The sequence below is a fragment of the Peromyscus californicus genome, unplaced genomic scaffold (assembly GCF_007827085.1).
Source record: "Peromyscus californicus insignis strain IS unplaced genomic scaffold, ASM782708v3 Scaffold_11__1_contigs__length_118956290, whole genome shotgun sequence".
Lineage (NCBI taxonomy): Eukaryota > Metazoa > Chordata > Mammalia > Rodentia > Cricetidae > Peromyscus > Peromyscus californicus.
In genome coordinates this window covers 36559148-36580230 of record NW_026294402.1, presented here as the reverse complement: position 1 = coordinate 36580230, position 21083 = coordinate 36559148, and the positions used below count along the sequence as shown (strand labels likewise).

The window sequence follows — 21083 nt, the reverse complement described above, 5'->3', positions numbered from 1 at the left end:
CACGTGGTGAGAAGAGAGAGCTGCCTCCTGAAATTGCCTTTTGTGCCTCCGCATGTGCCCTGGCGCCCATATCCACAAACTGAATGAATGTAGTGCAACCTTCAAAGAGGCTGCAGTGGCGTTTATGCTTCATAGCCAGAGGAAGTGACAGATGAGAAAACAGTGTTTATAAAGTGCATAGTGTGTATAGTACGTGTTCCCTAGGAGTAAGAATGGTGATACATGAGCAGGGTACTGTACTCACTCTCTTCTCTTCCAAACTGCATCCATCACCTCTTCCTAAGATACTGGTGAAGCGCACATAGCCCCAGCCATCTTAGTACACGGTGGGATTGTGACTCCTTAGGTAAGCCAGTGTTTGCACCGAGTCAGAGGGGCTTAGACTCCTGGAAAGCGTGGCCATTTGCTTTGGAGAGAACATTTCTCTTCCTTTGACTGAATCTGCTGGTGCTGGTGGTGGTGGTACTTTTAAATCAGTGTCCAATTCAGTTTCCTGTGCTCTGCCTTCCTCTTCAGTCTCCTCTAGTAACTCGGTTTCCTGTACTGACTTCCTCTACAGTCTCCTCTAGTAACTCGGTTTCCTGTGCTGACTTCCTCTTCAGTCTCCTCTAGTAACTCGGTTTCCTGTACTGACTTCCTCTTCAGTCTCCTCTAGTAACTCGGTTTCCTGTACTGACTTCCTCTTCAGTCTCCTCTAGTAACTCGGTTTCCTGTACTGACTTCCTCTTCAGTCTCCTCTAGTAACTCGGTTTCCTGTGCTGACTTCCTCTTCAGTCTCCTCTAGTAACTCGGTTTCCTGTACTGCCTTCCTCTACAGTCTCCTCTAGTAACTCCGTTTCCTGTGCTCTGACTTCCTCTTCAGTCTCCTCTAGTAACTCGGTTTCTTGTACTGCCTTCCTCTACAGTCTCCCCGAGTTTCAGTTTCCTGACAACCTCTCTTGTTTTCCTGCCTCATGTTAATTAGACGTAAATCACTCTATCAAATGTAGACATCAGTGAGGAAAGAGACCCAGGTTGTCTCTGAGTGGCACATGAAGGGCCGTGATGGCGAGCTGAGGGTCCCTTAGTAGCTACTGGTGACTCAGTAGCTTTCTTCACGTCTGGTTAGTTGTGGTCAATCATCTTACTAATGAAACTCACTATGGACAACCAGAGATTTACTGAGTCTGTTTTCCTACCCCAGAATAAAATGTTTGGGGCACTGAAGGGAGCCGTACATCAGTGTTGTGAGAGTGTCTTCTAAGTGTAAGAGTTCAGTAATTGCCTACAGGTGCTCACTTACTCTTTTCGTTGCCCTCTCCTGCTTTGTGGGATCTCCTTGCTATGGCTGCTTAACACGAAACTGAGCCACCAGATATAGGCTGCATGTTTATTTACTTCGTGAAACAACCAAAGAAGAAAAGCCTCTGTTCTCGGATTCTTGGCCCTCAAGCATCCCAGTGTGTGCTGGTCAATAGGCTCGTTCTTTGAGAGCCTTCCTCTGTGCCTCGTCTCCCAGAGGCTCATGGGGCAGTGGTGTACTGTTTCACAGTAATCAAGTGTGTGCTGCAGGTGGCTGGAAAGATGTCCTCTCCTGGCTGGTCATGTTTCAGTGCCTGGATTCTTCTGCCTCACCAGGAGAACTTCTAGGAATTGACTCTAGATCCTAGCTGGGGTTCAGCGGACAGTTTAATTTACTTACTGAATACTTGCTATAAGCCAAGTGGCACTGGACCAGAAACTGGGGTACATGGACAAACCACAGTGTCTGGAAAGGCTTGCTTTAGGGCCACACTGGAGATACCTTTCCCTGGCTGGGTCCTGACCTCTAGAGGCTTTTCCCAGACCTTTCCTCCTCAGAGTTTTCTTTTCTGCTCTCATCCACTTCATACCATGAGCCAGTCCTGTGGCTCTGAATACCACCTGTGATGTGCTAACTGCCACATTGACCTGCCCCTCAATTACAGACCAGTGTTTCCAGTTATCTGCTTGACGTATCACCTGGATGATGAAATAGTATGTCAAACTTTTGATGTGTTCTCTCCCACACCCGATCCTCCTCACCACATCTGCCCCTCTGCCCATTCCTTTGTTCCTGCCCTAAGCTCTTGTGAGAGCTACGGAGTCACCTATGATTTGACCCCTTTAACACAATTCCTCATGCTGTGGTGACCTGCTCCCCCATCCATACAATTATTCTCACTGCTACTTCATAATTATAATTTTGCTACTCTTATGAATCGTAATGTAAATATTTTTGGAGATAGAGGTTTGCCAAAGGGGTTTCGACCCACAGATTGAGAACCATCTGGGTTCTTTTCTTTTTAAGTTAGACTTTCACAAACTATCCTTAGATGGCTTGTAATTTCTGTCTGCTATGTTCTTGAGTCCAAACTTGTATTGTTAAATTACAGCAGCCCAGTCACTAGTCTGTGGACCCACTGGTTGACAGGAACTCAAGCGTCTGTGTTCAAACAACACATCTCGTGCGTTCTCACCTCAGGCTCTGGCACTCTCTCTCAGTTTGAACTGCAGCTTACCTGTGTGGCGGCTTCTCTTGCTTGATTTGAGAGTCTTCCTTGGCACACCCTAGCTAAAATAGCTCGCCTCTGTCTCCTGCAGTTCCCTTAACTTACTTTGATTTCATCACCAACACCTGATTTACATTATACTTTCCGTCCACTCCTATGTTAGTCCCTCCATCCCCCCACCACCACACTGAACTGTCAGTCGAGCAGAAGTAGCAACAGTTTCTGTTCAGGGACGTTCTTTCTTCCCAGGACCCAGAACATTGCCTGGCAGTGTGGCACTGTAGTGACATTCTGCACTCAAAGTGCATGGGGAAGAAGATTAGACCAGGGAAAAGACTACCCTTTCCTAGGAAATGTTTGTGTTAACCTGGAGGTGAGGAGAATATTCTGGGTGGTGTTTTCACATAACTAGTGAGGCAGAACTTGGGAAGTGCTGACAGTAGCGGACTAAGGGAGGAGCCGGGTGGGCTGCTGAGTTCTTAGCTGCTCTTTTCCTTTCAGCTACTAGGAAATTGCTGGAAGTTTGATGTGTGTATGGGTCAGTTCAAAGGGTGGGCTTGGGTTCTGGTTACAAGGAGGGGCTGAAAGAGACCTGGAGACTGAATTAGTAATGGAGACTGTAGCAAAAGAGGCGGTGTGCTAGACACTACAGGTCTTTATAGAGGATGCCCATGTTTGGCTGAATTATAGAACTCAGTCCTCAGAAAACACATTGCACAGTTGTACTTGATTTCAGATATTTATAGTGGAGATTCCTCTGGGGGTATATAAACATCATTCAGGGAGACAGGCGCCTCCCCGCTGACGGCTCCAGCACATGTGTATTATTTTTATTCTGCCCTTTATCAGATGCCTGTCACACTGCTTCTGTTTACCGTTTTCCCTCCATCTTGTATTTGCTCGCTCTCTCCATCTCCTCTGAGAGATTGGATTTAAATTGCTTCTTTAGTACTGAACTGTTACGTAGCTCTCAGTTTCATTTTAAAGAGAGAAAAAAAGGACAAAAGGAGGAACTTCCTTTTGGATGCCAGCATCCAAAGCATCATGTATCTTTGGGGTACAGTGGCTTCTTGTTCTGAGCACAGTAGGGGGAAGTAAGTGAGCTGATTTGGGGTGTCTGTTGTTAGACTTTAAAATTTCATACTTCATTCAAAGAATTGTAAGAGCCAAGTTAACAGTTAGCTGCTAACAGAGGAATACTGCTAACAGAGCCTGCAACAGAGCCAGAAGGAGCAGCTTCTTAGCTTTGCTCTGCCTCACTGCCCTAAAGCTGGCCCCTTGCTTTGTATCCTGGGAAGGCTCCTTTATGATGTCAAGGATTAGGCGGTCAGTTCCTCGAGTGCTTACTTAGTTGTCGCCAGTGGTATGCTTTGTGAAGTATGGAGGGTATTTTCTCCTGCCAGAGACTAATAATGGCTTTTCTTAGCCGAGCTGATTGTATCTGCCTGTGATGGTGAGACAGGGCAGCGGGCTGTATTTGGACACCGCCCTGATGAAGGCCTGTTTTGTCTCCCTTGCTGGAGGAATCCTAGCACACTGAGTCCGTTACCTCATATTCCTTCCGCACAGAGGGCCTGCTGTTGTGAAGAACATTCCTCCCCTGGACACGGGTCTCCTGGGGTTCTCTGCATTGCCAAGCTCCATCATCCTCTGTCAGGCTGGTGACACAGCACCGCTCAGTTGGGCTGGGAGTCTGAGGAGAGACAAAGGGGGCTTTCTCCTCCCAGCTCCTTGGAGACCCTCGGAAATGTTAGCTTCCCCTGTGGCTCAAAGCCTTTGTCATCCCAGTCACCCAGGTCTTGGTTTCGACTTCTTGCCTCTTTCCCAGCCCGGCAGGAGGTGGCTGCCTTCCTGTCTTGATGGCAGTTACAGATGAGTATTCCAGTATACCTGCAGAAGGGAGGGAGAATGCCCTGATCTTGTGGACATTGTCTTTGTTCTCTGAATGTTAGCTTTGGCCAGAACAAGTAGCCAGCTTTATCTTTTTGGTGTTTTTTTTTTAATGAAAAATACTAAGAATAATAAAACACCCACTTTCCACCATTCAGAACTAATGAGGTTAATATTTCATACTATCTTTACTTTATTTTTAATTAAAAAGAAATAATACTACTGGAAAGAAATCGGGTTCTTTGCCTCTCCTCCCATCCTATTCCTTACTCCAGGAAGCAACCAGAGCAAGAATTTTTTCTTAAAGATTTATTTTTTGAGTGCGTGCATGCACGCGTGTGTGTGTGTGTGTGTGTGTGTGTGTGTGTGTGTGTGTGTGTGTGTGCAGGTGCCCACAGAGGCCAGAAGAGTGTCAGATCCCCTTGGAGCTAGAGTTCTGAGTGGTTGTGAGCTGTCTGATGTAGGCACTGGGAACTGAACTCAAGTTCTATGCAAAACCAGTAAGTGCACCTACCTGTTGAGCTGTTCCTCCAGCCCCTCATGTCAATAATTTGATGTGTATCTTTAATATCTCTTTTTAGAACCACCATCAAAATATAAAGTAGGGTTTATATTTCTGTGTCAAGGAAGCATCTTCCCGTGGTTCTGTAGCATTTCTATCTGGTCTTTTCAGTTTGTATTTTGTTGGAAACAGGATCCCCCTCCCCATCACTCCCCTCCAACTCTTGCCCCACCAAATCTCCTTCCCAACTTTATATACTCTTTTGTTTGTTTGTTTGTTTGTTTGTTTGTTTGTTTGTTTTAACATTAAGGCCAGCTTGTGCTGGCAGTATGCATGGGTGTAGGGCATGCACTAGAGCATGGAAACCTACCAGATGGGCGGAGAGCTGCATGCCTGAAGAACACCGATGCTCTCTTCTCCAGTGGCCCAGCTGCCAGGAGCCCCTCAGCTAGGGCTGTTGTTTTGTGAGTCCCTCTTCCATCCCTGATGCAGTTTGACTGGCTTGAGCCTGTGCTGATCTTGTGCGTACAGCCGCAGCTGCTGCTTGGTCACACCACATGTGAAGGGAGTCTTTTTCCATCTGAAGACCACTTAAGATATTGTTTTGTATGTGCATTATGGCTTTCACTTATATGGTATTGATTATTGTGTCATTTCACACAGAACATGCGGGCTCCCATTCCCTGCCATACTGACATGAATTCTGTGACCTGCATGCTGTCTCTGTCCTGTGGCTTGCTTATTCATGGTTCTATTTCAGGGCCCTGATGTGGCCCTTTGGTATATTTCTCCATTCCTACAGTAATACAACATCACCGAGTCCAACTCTCTTAGTTCCCAGCAGAGGTAACCCCCTCCCCCACCATTGTTTTTCAGATTATTTTAGTTATTGTAGGGCTGTTTGCATCCCATGTTGGCTTTAATACCTTTCACCAAAGCCCCGCTATATCTAGATTCCAAGCACAGTGGGTGTGTTGACATATGGGAGAGAGTTAGCATCCTGCCTCTGCTGGCTGCCCTCTGTTAGCCGAGGAGCTCTCTGTGTCCTTCACAAGTGCTTCCTGTTTCTCTCACAGCGTTGTGAAGTGCCTTCCTAGGTACTTTATTAATTTCCGTTGCTCTTTCAAATGAGATGCCTTTCTCTGTTTCTAGTTGGGTGTTCCTGGTAAATAGGAAGGCCACTGAAGGTCCTGTGTGCTGGTCATCTGTCAGTCCTGACGGCATACGGAGTAGTTCGTATTTCCTTCTTGGGGATTTCTCTGCACACAGTTATTTCCTCAAGTAATTCCTCAAGTGCCACTCATTTTGTTTGCTGGTGTGATATTTAAAAAGACAGACAGGCTGGGGATGTAGCTTACATGGTAGAACACTTGGGTCACGTGTGTGATGGAGGCTCTGAGTTCAGTCCTTAAAACCACCCAAATCGAAAGGCAGTAAGAGAAGCCATCCGCTGATCGATCTTCCTCCTCGATTGAGAGAATGTATCCAAGGCTTCAGTGTGACGCATCCTGAGGTGAAACTGGACTTTTACTGAGTTGAGATAGTTTTACCCTTGGTTTTCTAGGGTGTCTTTGGTCATTGGATAGCACCAGGTTTTATAGAATGTTCTTTTCACATTCTGATTAGCATGTCTTCCTTCAGTCTGGACTTGAACAGTGTGGTTGCTTTGTGGAAGCATTTTTGCATTCCAGTGTTCAACTAGTTATGGAATAAGAAATAACCTAATTATAAGTAGGTAGGATTCGATTTTATGCTATTTGGAATATTCCCACTTATTTTCAAATGTAAAATTGGCTTCTAATAATTTTCTGCTCTTCTGGGTTTTTTAGGTGTTGTACTAGCTTTGTAAAATGAGCTGGGCTGGTCTTTTTTTATTTTTCTAGTGAGTATTTCATTTCGCTTTAAGATTGTTATGCTCATTGTAGTACTCTTACGATCTGTGGGGTATGTGTCTCAGCTTCTGCATTACTTATTTTCAACTCAGTGGTCACTACTTCCACATGAAATCTGGTTGAAATTTTTAAACTTGCAGCAAAAAGGACATCTTTCTACTCACATGCTTAGCAGCCAGGAAGTACGCAGTTCCCCAGGCAACCACGGGTAGGGGTTTCCTGACAAAGTCCACTGCAGTTCTGTGCTAAATTCGGTCTGGAGATGGTCACAAAGCAGTGGATTCGGTGCTGTTGTGCCTTTCCAACTCTGGTGAGATGCTTACCACGTGAAGAGCAGGCAGGCTGCATTCTTGTTCCTCACCTTTTACATTCCTAGTAATGGTCACTTCTGCTTTCCTCCTTATCTTGGTGGATCCTAATAAATGGTTATCTCATATCTGGATCCATTTTAAATTTTAAGAAATTTGGCTTGTGTGTATGTATATGATTGTGATGTGTGCACATGTACAGGCCAAAGGACCCTGGGTGTCCTACACTGTCACTTTCTGCCCTATTCCTTTTGAGATAGACTCCAGCTTAGCCTGGAACTGGTGGTCAGCTGACCCCAGCAGTTCCCAGGCCTCACCTTCCATGTGCTGAGTTTAGGCTGGCGTTTTTGCACAGTACTGCTCTCTGAATTCAGGCTGCCATGCTCGCCTAGCAAGCACTCTCAGCCACTGAGGCATTTTTCTAGCCCTACATTGTTATTTTTTAAAATCAGATTTATTGCAATATAACTGACATGGAGTGCATTTTCACCCTTTTTAGTTTATAGTTCCGAATCTTGACAGTCCCATTATATAACCTCTATATATATAATCTAAATTCTCATCATCTCCAAAGTATTTCGTCCTCAGCCTTTTCCCCTGACTCTACCCTCTGTCAGCTACAGATTGTTTGCTGTGCCTGTTGTTTGGGCTTCTCTACAACAGTGTACCACTGGATCTATACAGTCTATAGCCACCCGCCTTTCAATTGACGTGTTTATGAGGATTAATTGTAGTTTCACATGTAGTTGCAAAAACAGTATGTGACAAGTAATAGTGCCCCATTCCCTGTCCCCTGTGGTGCCAGTGTCTTACAGCACTGTAGTACAGCACCACAGCCATGATCAAAGCATTCACCAGGCCACTGGTCTTGCCTGGATTTTCCAACTCGTGCTTATGTGTGTGTATGAGTGTGTGTGTGAGTGTGTGTGTGTATGTGTGTTAGTTCCATGTATTCTCTTATATATGTACATTCATTTAATCACAGTTTACCTAACCATCTGGATTTGCTCCAAATGTGTGTGTGTGTGTGTGTGTGTGTGTGTGTGTGTGTGTGTGTGTGTGTGTACACCGCATACATTTTGCAGGCAGGAAGATCTATGTGAGACTGCCGAATGTGGTAGTGCACACTGGTACTCCTAGGTCTCGAGAGGCTGAACTGAGACTAGGGGGTTGCTGTGGCTTGGTGTCCAGCCAATATTGCCTAATTGGAGAGCTTCAGGTCAATTAGAGACCCTGTCATTCAGGATTGTTCACTGGGCTCTATAATTACACATACACATGCGTGAGAACCTGCACACACATACATGGGGCAGGGAACTCTTGAGGTAAGGCTTTAGAGAGCTTTGGTTTGGCATGTGGTCGATCTTGTTTTCATATACACTAGAAAGAGATGTATGTTCTGAGTTACTGCATGATATTTGTGATGTCAGTTAGGTCAAGCTGTAAGTACTACTTGAAACCATTACTGGCTTTTTCTATACTGTTTTGTCATTACTGACGGGAGTATTGGTGTCTCCACCCCATCTCTGCCCTCTGCCTCCTGCATGCTTGGATCACAGCACACTCACTCAGCTTCACTGGCTCTTAAATTCAGGTTTGTCAGAGTTACCAGTGAACGGTAAAATGCCTGTTTTCACTTCTGTTCTGTCAGATACTGTTTCATTTGTGAGACACACACACACACACACACACACACACACACACACACACACACACACACAGTTATGACTTGCTTTGAGCTCTGGCCTATGGAGATAGCATTTCTAGTCTGGACTGTTTGCCCTTGACTTTATCCTTGTCTGTTTTACCCATTGCTGCTTTGAATTTGGAGAGGAATGCACTACAAGGTGAACGGAAGCCATTTTGATTACAGTCCTGATGGTGTTGGTAAATGTGTGCAGATTAAAATAATTTAACTGCTGTCTGGTAGTTGTGTGAATTCCATCATCATATGAGTCACACTATCCATTCACTGGTAATTTCGGCCACCTTGAGTTAAAGAAATTGTGAATTGGCTGGGTGTGGTGTCAAGTGTGCTAAATTGAAGCCCTTGAGGAAGTCAGGTGGGGAAGGTCTGTAGCTTAAGCTAATAAAGAACATGAGCCTTGCAATGGGAGGCAATTGGACAGAGGGAAATCAAGTGTTAGGACCATACAAGTGAGAAATGAGGCACACTTCTGTGACTCAAGGATGTGGAGGCTGAGATGGGAGGTTCCGAAGTTCAAGACCACATGGCCTACATGACGAGACACTTCGAAAACTGGGAGAATAAAAGCGCCATTGAAGAAAAATTGAAAGGGGCCATGTAGGAGTGAGAACTGAGTTTCTAGAACAGCGCTCATTAGTACAGCAAGTCACCAGGGTGCTTAGAACTAAGGGATGATGGCCTGGAACGGAGCTGGAGGTCTCAGCTCTCCTTTCGCTCTGAAGCTTCAGATCAATGAACAAGCTCTAATTACATCACATCTATAAAGTATGGGATGGATGGTCTGTAAGGTTCCTTCTGTCTCCAACATGTGATGTTCATGTGTTTGAGTAAGAGTATCAATGGCCTTAACACTGTCAGTAGAGTGTAAAATCTGTCATGGACTGATAAGATTTCTTCTTCTCTGCTGTGCTGTGGATGTGGTATGGTCTCAGTGAGAGAAGGTATATTGTAGCGGAGGCTAGATGGGGTGGTCAGAGGATTCTTGGGATATAGTTTTCAATCTTCATAATGCCTCAGGAGCAGAGTAAACTTAACGAATCCTCTTTTCTCATTTCTTCATGGATTATATATAACCAAATGGGCCACTGGGAATTTTTCATGTTTTATGTGTTACATTTTTAAGGAGAGATCTTTACAGGGAACTTCTGAACACAAATACACAGTGCATGGAATTTTGCTCACTTACTAAGCAAGGCTTATAAATATTAAATACTTGTTAATAGCCAGATGAAGATACTTGTCTATAGGATATAAGTTGAGAAGTTGGTTTTGAAGAATACTTAGGCATCAGGAACCGTTCCTGTTGTCTAAGACATTGAGGGGATGATTTGCAAAGCCCAGGTGCCCTAATGCAGACATTGTTCAGCTTGGGTGGACTTTGAGTAACAGATGAAATACCCAGACTAAAAGACTAGGAAGAAATCTGTTTCTAAAATGTACCAGGCTTTTGTAAAATGAAGACAGTCTGTCCTGGAGCTACCCTAAATTCATGGAAAGTCATAAGCTGCTTAAGAAGGGGTTCCTTGCAGTGTCTAATGTCCATACCAAATCTTTAGAAGAACTGGAAGAGTAGACCTCAGCCACCTCCCTAGGCTTGCCTCTAGAATAATACCACAAGAATGCCCTCCAGGGGCACTGTTTGCTCTGTAGTCAACCTGACTGGAGGTGGGGTGCCTATCTCAAGCACTGTCCTTGGTGCTTATCAGGTCACCTCAGGTCACCTTAGTTCGACCTTCAGACCAGCGGGATGCTGCCAGGCTGTTGACTCCAGGAACGAACCTTGCTTGAACTTTAGTCTGGTGATTAAGAAGCGCCTACCCAGACTGTCCCCATTTGTTACTGCTAGATCCATTTAGGGCTGACTGATACTGGTGGAAGCTAAATCTGGTCTGCAAGGGAATGTGGGAAATGTAGTTTTTCAGCTTTTTAAACTCTGCAGTATAGGAAGGCCAATCAGGAAGAGATTCAATAAATATAGACATATATATTGAAAGAAAATGTGTCCGTTAAGACCATTAATAAGAGTGACTCTAATTTATAAGGCACATGGACAAGAGAGCAATAGATAGATTAATAAGACATTCAGGAGAAAGAGGAATGAAAACATGTCCGTTGATTGAATGAAGGCAGTGGAGGAAAGAGACGCAAGAGGAAGAAACCAGACTGACTCTTCAGTTTGGGGCTAGAATAATTGGATAGTGTTTAGTACTGTTTACTAAATCATGAAAGAGTTGAAGAACACTTGTTCAGTTTGGGGCTAGACTAATTGGATAGTATTTAGTACTGTTTACTAAGACATGAAAGAGTTGAAGAAAGCTTGTTCAGTTTGGGGCTAGACTAATTGGATAGTGTTTAGTACTGTTTACTAAGACACGAAAGAGTTGAAGAACGCTAACTGAGGGTAGTAATGCTATTTCTGTACATGGTTGATCTTGAGAAATGTATAGGACATTGCAGTGTCCAGGCATGGGGCATCTGATTTCTAACCACACTTGCTCATTTGCAGCAGTGAGGCCGGTTGCTGTGTGAGGGTAGAGCTTAGGTTATGTTAGGTATATGTTTATGGTTATGTTAGGTAATGTTTATGGTTGAGATCAGTTCATTTGTCTACAGTTTGAAGGGAGTCGAGAAATGCAGAAGTTATCATTGCTAGGTTTTAGTTTCATATTTAAGGAGGCTCAGGGTTTATTGTTAATTCTCCAATCCAGCTGTTGAATTTTTTCCCTGGAAGGACTGACTCATGGGCACTCTGTTCCCTCTGTCCTTTCTTGTTTCAGAATGTCTCTCAGCTAAAAGTATTGCTGAACAGAATTGGGCTAGGGGCAGTGCCCTTGGCCATTCTTCCCTACTCTGCTTGTCTGCTTGGTAATGGCGGCACCCACCCCTTCTTTCCACCCTTCCCTGCAATAGCAGTTCACCATCTCTCTTAGGATTTTGTGTTTCCACACTTACTGCTTCCTGTGTGTGGTGTCCTTGCTTCTCTCCTCTCAGTGTGCTTGCTTTTAGATTGCATTTTGCCTCTGCTTTTTAACTTACTTCTTTTTTTGGGGGGGAGGGAGGGATGTTTCCAGACAAGGTTTTTTTGTGCAACAATCCTGGCTGTCCTGAAACTCACTCTGTAGACCAGGCTGGCCTCGAACTCACTGAGCTCCACCTGCCTCTGCCTCCCGAGTGCTGGGATTGAAGGCGTGCATCACCATGGCCTGGCTTAACTTATCCTTGTTCCTTCCCCCATTCCTTTTCCTGTGGTATGTGCTTCCATTTCTGAGGCTTATGTTGTTTATGTGTGAAAGTGGACCCTTCTCAGGGTGCTGAAATGTGGCATGTGTGAGCTCTCTGTGACCCCTTTGTTGCTGCCTCTTTTGTCCTTTCTAGGCAGTTTGAGGATGATGCTCTTGTTTCTACGTCTCTGTAGTCTGGAGGGGAAACATTTCTTTAAATTACGTCAGGTCATTGGACCACATATGGGTTCCACTGCCATTTGTGGGCTTCTCTTGCATGATCATGGTTGTCTGTGCTTGTGGGAAGGCATGTGACAGGAAGGCAAGGGAAAGATTTCATGGAGCCATCTGCGATCTCATGGCCTGGTGGTTGTGTTCATTTGGTTTTATATGCTTGTGCGTCCTACGGTGTTGTGATTGGCTTACCCTTGGCTAAAATCCTGACATCCTGACGGTGGATAGACAGGCAGGCTTCCGATCCCTGGGGCTTTTCTCCATTCTGGTTCCTCCATGCCCTGGCTGACCTTCATCCCTGGCTCCATGTCTTTCACTGAGGAAGACTTCCTCTCTTCACCTCCTTTCTCCACAGTGGTTTCCACAGTCTGAAGATGTGACTTGATCTGCTATCCCCCACACTGCTGAGCTCTGGGCTCCATTTGAAAGGTTTTGGTCATGAAGTGATGCCTCTATTCTTGTGTTGCTGCTGATGGTGTGTGGTTTTGGTTTTGGTTTCCTTGTTTGTTTTAATCTGTGCTCAAGCACTGGCAGACAGTTCTACAGGCTGCCCCTCCCTTCCCGAGAAGACCAGTTGTAGGTTCTAAGGTGTGTCTATGTTTTACTATTGTTAGCTCCAAAGCAGTAGGGATAGAATGATGATTTTTTTCGTCTATGAACTTAGAAGGTACAGGCACTTACTCACCAATTGTTTTATTTATGGCTGTCCTTCAGGTAGGAAGGGCAGGACTTAGCATCCTACATTTGCTAATGAGGAAGCAGATCCAGAGGACTCTGTGAGCTGCAAAGTCATCATCCTGTTAATTGTAAGGCAGATTGGAAAGTCAGGGCCTGGGCTATTTTTACTACGCCCTGTTCCCCCTCCATCTCTCCACACAATGTCTTACTGTGTCGTTAATGTTCTACTAACCTTATGATGACACTGATTGTACTGAATCGAAGCCAGAAGTAGAGTGCGAGAGCTGGAGCCTAATGCTACGTGACTGTCAAGTTCTGATCTTTAATTAACCTAGTGAGTCTTAGTTATGGCAAGACTAATGGTGACTCTTTCCCCCTCCCTGGTATGTAGGAGACTGCCCAACTTCCTCCATCAAATCAGACTTCATTCCTCCAAGGCTGGCAGTGGATACAAGAATTTCCATGTAGGAACTTAATACCGGGGATCCTGTTCTCACCTCTGTAACTCACTTTCCTCTTAGTGTGCATCGCTGTTTTATTTCTGCTCTGATGACAGAACATCTTTATTTATGGTCTTCTTTTTCCAAGAATGAGTCCTTGATCTTTTCATAACTCTTGTATTTCACTAGGGTCAGGCTAGAACATTCGAACAAGGCTTCATTGAAAGAGCTCGATAATTGCTGAAATACATATTGCTATTATTGTTGTTGTTCTATAAATTATGACTTCTTGCTACTCCCCTATCTTCCCCTGTATTACCAAGAAATGTGCTTAGTTAGGTGTTTTCCCTTCTCAGAGGTAACACCAAGAAAACACACTCTGGGGAGGAATGGGACTCTCCCCTGCTGCCTTTGGAGCATCCACTTCTCTAGTTGTTTTCTTTCTCAGACTTTTTTCCATCCCCAGTTGCTTGAGACAGGGTTTCATATAGCCAAGGCTGACCTTGACCTTGCTGTGTAGCCAAGGCTGACCTTGAACTTCTCATCCTTCTGCCTCTAGCTCCTGAGTGCTAGGTTACAGGTGTGCACCACTCCATCTTTTTATGCAGTCCAGGTCTTCGTGTGTGTTTGGCAGTCACCCTGCTAACTGAGAGACATCCTCAGCCCCACTAGACCTATTTGTGAGGAGCAGAGGCCTGGGGACCATCTTCAGGAGAGATGCTTCTATCCCCAAGTATGTGGTCTTACTGTGGCCTCAGCAGAGCAGCTGTATCCATACACAGAGGTCAGCAGTCAGTCAGTACCGAGATCTACATGTAGGAAGAAAGGGACAGTCAGAGGACAAGAAAAGATGCTGAGAACAGCAGTGTGGTTTGCTGGTGTGTTGTGAGTGGGTAGTTCAAGGTGATGTTGTTCTTTTTATACTTCTAGGTATCATGAACTCATTACAAAATACGGGAAGTTGGAGCCTTTGGCCGAAGTGGACCTGAGACCCCAGAGCAGCGCCAAGGTGGAAGTCCACTTTAATGACCAAGTGGAAGAAATGAGCATCCGCCTGGACCAAACAGTAGCAGAACTGAAGAAACAACTAAAAACTCTAGTGCAGTTGCCCACGAGCAGCATGCTTCTCTACTACTTTGACCACGAGGCCCCCTTCGGCCCGGAAGAGATGAAGTACAGCTCCCGAGCCCTGCACTCTTTCGGCATTAGGGATGGAGATAAAATTTTTGTGGAATCAAAAACAAAATAACCTCTACCAGCCTTGTAAAAACTCACATAAGGACTTCCTGCAGGGTGTTTGTTTCCAGCGTGCTTTTCTTTAGGAGGAAGGGCATTTCTGTTTCGTTTTGGGTTTTGTTTAGCTTTTGGAGGGGTTTTGTATATTTTCTTCCCCTAGAATGGGTAGGGGATTGTTTTTGGTATTTTCTACCACAGATTACTTCAGCTCAGTCAGCAGACCTGGCTGCATCTCCAGTCTTTATGCTCTTTCTCTCTCTCTCTCTCTCTCCAGTCTTTATGCGCTCTCTCTCTCTCTCTCTCTCTCTCTCTCTCTCTCTCTCTCTCTCTCTCTCTCTCTCTCTCACACACACACACACACACACACACACACACACACACACACACACTCTCTCTCTCTCTCTCTCTCTCTCTCTCTCTCTCTCTCTCTCTCTCTCTCTCTCTCTCTCATGAAAGATGACAGAGAAATCACCGACTTCTTACTGTGTTGCTGGGGTTTGTCAGCCTCTGGGCTCTTTCCTGCTAGGCTCGAAGACAGACTGGTCCCTCAGAGGGGTGGTGCAGTGTTCAGATCCAGAGATGGGGATCTTCCCTGGAAGGGCCAGCACCTTCCATCTCCGGTTCTTCTTCCCCTCCTCCTCTTTTCCTTCCTGGGGTTCATTTTTCACTCTGACTTGCACACACTTACCTGGTAGTTTTAGTCTGTTTATAATTTACTTGGTGGGTTTTTTTTTTCCCCTCAAATTTGATACACACCCCCCATTCTCCGTTTTAAATGCTTTTGAGTATTTTAAGCATTTTCTCAGCCGGATTCTGATCTCAGGAACTCCGTTAGGCTTTTAAAGAGAAGTAGGTGAAGAGTTAAACCCAAGGAAACTTGCTGTTTCCCTGGCAGCGTGGGCGGGGCTCTTTAACCCCTCTGCTCCTGAAGCCCCTTGTGCATGCAATCAGCCATCACTCCCGTTACATCTTGTCTTTCTGCTTAGGGATTGCATTTCCTGACAGCTTTATCACATAAGCTACTGGAAATAAAGGGAGAGCCTGGACAGTTCTGGGGATGCACTCCACAGCAGAGGCAGCTGATAGGCTGGCCAGGGTGTGGGGCGGAGGTGGAGGGATCAGGAGAGTGAGCTTGCTTGCGCTCCTGCCTGTATCGTCCATCCAAAGCCCTGTCCTAGCAATGTCATTAAAAGAGAGATTTTCATCAAAGGGAACTGCGGTTCCCACCTTTCTTGGGACTTTGTGATGTCATAATTGAACAGCTGTTTTGTTTTATATTTCATTTGACGTCCCCTGTGGAATGATTTTTGCCTAATCTATGAGTGAAGTTTCAGTGTCACAACCCCCCAGGTTTCTTTTGCAGAAGTGTGTCTAAACCACTTGTCCTTTATTTAACACCAGTTCCCTGCATACTCTGGAACCTTCTTCCTTGGCCTTCCGTTCTTTGTTAATTAGAGTAGGTCCTTTCTTTAGTATACAGATTTTTTTCTTTTTACCTTTGTTATGGGGTTCCACTTCTACAAACTTCTTTCTTGTCAGCTCTTTAGATGGCCCTTACGGCTTCTTCATGGATGGGGAGCTGTGGTTTTTCGTTTCCTCCTCCACGTGGCAGGCGTTTGTTCTCTTGATGCACTTCAGGTTCAGTATCTCTAAAGCTGTGGACTCAGGCCTACTGAAGCAGGCCTGCGTTCACCGCAGCGCTAAAGGAAAGAAAACCAAAGGGTTTAGAAAGATGAGTAAGGCCGGTTCTCCTGCTGCAGACTTTATCTCAGAATTCTAAAAGTGAGCAGCAGGGATCAGGCCAGTAGAGACAAGGACAATTATTTTGCAGTTGCATTTTCTGGACAGATTTTTGGAAATAAGAAAAAAAAAAAAGTGTGGCCGCAGTGTCACGAAGATGAAGACTGTGGGTGCTTTGTGTCTGTGCGCGTGAGTGCGGAGGAGGGTGCGAGCGAGCGAAACTGTAATGGAGACTTTGCTTTTGTCGGCCTGGGAAACAGATGCACTCTTATTTTTGAACTTTGGAGCCACTCCCGTCCCACAGCAGAAGGCAGAGTGAGCACTTACACTTTGGGCATAAGTGGAATGGTCACAATAAGATATTTTATATATGACAAAGTTTTACGAGACGCTTTTTTACTCTTAGAGACCCGTTTCTTCTGTTGTTACAGAACACAGTGTTTATCTACTGCAGACCTAATCCTTTAGTACACTTGCATGGAAAGGGAACTGCTCATCCAATTGAACTGGTGGAGGTATTTCTGGGGCATTGTAATTGGTGGTTTGAATAATTGCCGAATCATTTCCAATTAAGAAAATCTCACAGACAGTCCTTGGGCTTCTAGAATTACAGAAGTAACTGAGAAAGCTGTTTGAGCATGCGTATTTACAGATTTATTTGGGTGGCTGAGTAAAGAGGCTGCTTTTGAAATAAAATTGGTGCTGTGTAGACATTTATAATTATTTATAATTTTATAATACTCTGTTATAAAATTATTTTTATAACAGACACAGAAGGAGGAAAGAAGGGACTGTGGACCTTTGAGTCTGCACGTTACGCATCATGCTTGTCTGTAGCTTGTCTGTATTTTAATATTGACTCTATCAGATCGAGTGGGAGCATATTGTTGACAGTTAGGAGGCAAAATGCTGTCCTCACCGGTATTACAGAGATGTGCCTTCAGGCACAGCAGAGAGAGCATGCCTTTCTAAAGTAGAAATTCTTTTCAGTTGTGGAAAAGGAAAGGAATAACACAAGAAAGCCAAACCCAAACCAAGAGTCCTACCTGTGGGTGGAGCTGCTAAAGCTGTGGTCCAAATTGATTTGAGTTTGATTGTTGAGATCTAGATTTCTTTACAAGAAGGAAAGGCCCACAGTTGCCTATTTCTGCAGCCTGTTGCCATAAATGCATAAGAAAGCAGCGGTGATGAACACTCCTTTTAAAGACCTTTTGGTGAAAATGAAGCCGAAGGGCTGAGGGCTGTGATGCTACACCCACAAAGAGCTGCTTAACTAAGGGGAAGAGCAAATGCAATTGCAACTGGGTTTTTTAGCCATGTCGCCCCACCAGTCATGCTGGGAGCAGAGGACACTTGGTTATGCAGTTTTGATCACCATGGGAGCCATGCCACCAATAGCTTTCCTAACCCACAGAGTGTGGCTCTCTGCACTGCAGCTTAGGCCAAGGGCTGGGAGAGCATGCCTTCAGAATGCTCCAGAGTTCCTACGTACCGTCATTTCTGTTGATGAATTCGACTCTCCCTTCATTTCATGTAAGACTGAAATGAAACAAACCGCTTTCAAGAATGCCCAGAAGCTCTGTGTCCCCAAGTGTTGCTGTGAACTCTACTGTTTTTCATAGGTGCTTCCTTCAAATGTATGTTTCTTGTAGTGACAGAGAGGGGCTGGACTCTCAGGCCCTTTACAGTTGTCTCCTGCAGTTAATGGAAATATAAATATATATATATATATATTTTATTTTAGAATATAATTTAAACATGGAGGTCTATTCTTTGCACTTTTTATTAATATATATAGAGAGATAATCTTTAAAAAATTAAAAATCCAAGTCCATTTAATCCTTGTGTTCTGAGTGTTTATTCTGGAGTGTTGGGACAAAGATGTGTGGTCATTTTTATACACCTAAAGATGGACATTGGTTCTGGAGTGCCTTCTTGGGGGGATTGGCCTAAGCTAGTAGGTACCTGGCCATCTTGCCAAATGTAATGGGAATTTTGCTGAGGTTGAAAAAAGTCTCAATTAAAAAGTTTGTTTTTTAAAAAGAAGCTTTTACTTTTTTGTTAGCAAAAGTTTAGGTTTCCAACACACTTTCTACACTCTTTTTTTCCCTTTGGGGACAAAGCTTCCTAACTATTCAGTGCCCTCTTTATTGAATAAGATTGAAAACTTCACTTTGGTGAAATACAAATTTGCAGTTTTTATTCAAGGTCCATTTTTCTTGATAATATTTTCTACAAGTTGGGCATTTTACCTTTATCTGTTTATCAATTTCTTGGTAAGCTGTTAGGAATTAACATACTTTTGAGAATTAAGGCCCAAAGAGTGTGCTTCTGTACTTAAAAGATAACCCATGACATTCTGTTGGTGCTTCCAAAGCACATGGCTGTCCTCTGTCTAAACTCAAGGTGAAGTCTGCTTCCTGTGCAGATTTTAAAGAATAGATACCCTCAACTTTTGGGTTAAAGTCTGTTTAGTTACTGTCTTGGGGTTTTAGTGCTGTGAAAAGACACCATAAAGGAAAACATTTCATTGGGATGGTTCGCTTACAGTTTCAGAGGTTCAGTCCATTATCATCATCATGGGGAGCATGGCAGCAGGCAGGCAGACATGGTTCTGGAGCTGAGAGTCCTACATCTTGCAGGCAACAGAAGTCGACTGAGAAACTGGGCCATATCCTGAGCACAGGAAACCTCAAAGCCCGCCCTCGCAGTGACACACTTCCTCCAACAAGGCCGCACCCACTCCAACAAAGCTGCACCTCCTAATAGTGCCTCTCCCTACAAGATTTAGGGGGCCAGTTACATTTCAGACTACCACAGTTACCATTTATTTTTAGCTGCCTCAAGTACTTAGAAGATGGATATACATCTAGGCATCCAACTGTTGATCTGAAGCTGCTGTGGCTTCCTCCAGGTACTGGTATCACAGATTGACCCCTGAGGTCACATGTTCCTTTCCAGCCCCTCTGGAAAAGAAACTCCCATTGGTCTTCCTGTTGACTTTCTGAGGCAGGCCCTGATGGGCCCTTTTTCCCCTGATGAGGGAAGTGGATGCACAGGTAGGTTATTTAACTTGCCCCAGACAACACAGTTGGTAAATGACACTTGGTTCCAGCGAATTGACAGCTGTGGGTGGTGCCTGGTGCTGAAACCCCGCTCTCCAACCCACACCTTTATTGTTAATCCCCCTATCATGCTAGAACAAAATTACTGGGATGCTGACAGTCCTCAGTCCAGCCTCATAGAGCCCTGTGGCAACTTGAGAATTGTCAAGTTGTGATTGATAGCTGTCTTCTGAGATCCTTGCTTCTCTGAAACGCCATATTGGGTGCTTGTGATTGATGCTGTTGATAAGGCAAAGTGAACCCATAATATGATGTAAGGAGACTGGTAATTCGGGTTTTTTTTGTTTTAACCTCAGGTCATTCTTGATTTCAGTATGGAGCCAAGGATGAGAGAAGCACTCAGTTCCAACCGAGATTAGTGTCGGGAACACCCACGTTTCAAGTGAACCCCAATCGGCATTTATCAAGGAAGGGGAAATATGTTTATAGCCTGATGGAGCCCTTTTGTGGTTGCTGCTGCCGTTGTTCCTCCCTCGCATTCAAGAGGGAGCTGTGTGAAGCATATAAATATTGCCTACAAAAGAGAGGAGACGAGTTATCTGTTCTGGCCTGCAGGACCTAGGTCTGCCAAGCCCATTCCAATGCAGTTTGAATTTGTGGAGTCCTTCAAAGCCGTCTCATTCCTTGAGTGCTGTTTAGTCACTTGGAGTAATGTAATTAGTGCGTTAAGTAAGAACAGCCACGGGAGAGTCAGACATGAAGGAATTACTGAGAAAAATGCCAGGGGCATATTTGAAGGCAGGTGTCTGCTTTATCCAGGAAATACAGCAGGGGTGATGTGAACTGTCTCGATTATGTTAAAATGCCATTTGTTCTCCGTTTCATATTTTACATTACAAAAAGACAGCATTAAGATGTTTAAACTTCATTTCCAAACAGGTGACCTCCACAGGGTTCAAAACTCCAGCAATGTAAGGAAGGTAGACATTGAAAGACCCCCATTGTAATATGCCTACTGCGTCTTTGTTCATTTCTTGTATCCTCAGAGTTTACACAAATAAAGCAAATCCATACACATTCTAGTTGCTTTGGTCTTAGACAGTGAAGGGTGCACATCGCATACTGTCACTCCCCTTGCTTTCTCTGTCCGTAAAGACTATCTTGGAGCTGTCTCTGTAATAGGACACAGGGAATCACCGTAGCCTCTTTCTACACTCCAAAGATTCATTGTATGCACTGATGTATCCGATGGGTAACTTATTCCTTGACATTTGAATTTCTCTTCTCTCTCTGCTCTTTCAGTGTGCTGCCAGAAGCAGCATGTGTTCTTTTGGTTTGTACCTTTCATCCCAGCACTTGAGAGGCAGAGGCAGGTGGGTCTCTGTGAGTTCAAGGCCAGCCTAATCTACAGAGTGACTTCTAAGCTAACCAGGACTACACAGTGAGACCCTGTCTCAACAAAACAAAAACAAAATAACATAAAGCTGCCGTGGTTTATTATTTGGGACAGCCCTGCAGAGTCTGACTTCACTGTGGTTGAGATTGATACCGTGGGTTCTTGGCAAAGAGTTCACCTTCCCAGCCAGGCTTTTCAGGCCCAGGTGCTTGGATTCAACACACAGCCCATGTCAGGTGGTATCAGTCAGGTACAAGGGAAGG

General features: G+C 44.6%; 1 protein-coding gene across 1 annotated transcript in view; it reads left to right on the top strand.

The window, feature by feature from the left end:
- The window catches only part of Tbcel (tubulin folding cofactor E like), a 63272-nt gene extending 45074 nt beyond the window's left edge, over nt 1–18198 (top strand). The window contains exon 8 of the mRNA XM_052757488.1: nt 14314–18198. Coding sequence (XP_052613448.1) covers nt 14314–14632 — 319 coding nt within the window. The 3' untranslated portion in view covers nt 14633–18198. The remainder of the gene's footprint in view (nt 1–14313) is intronic.
- Nucleotides 18199–21083: the final 2885 nt, after the last annotated feature.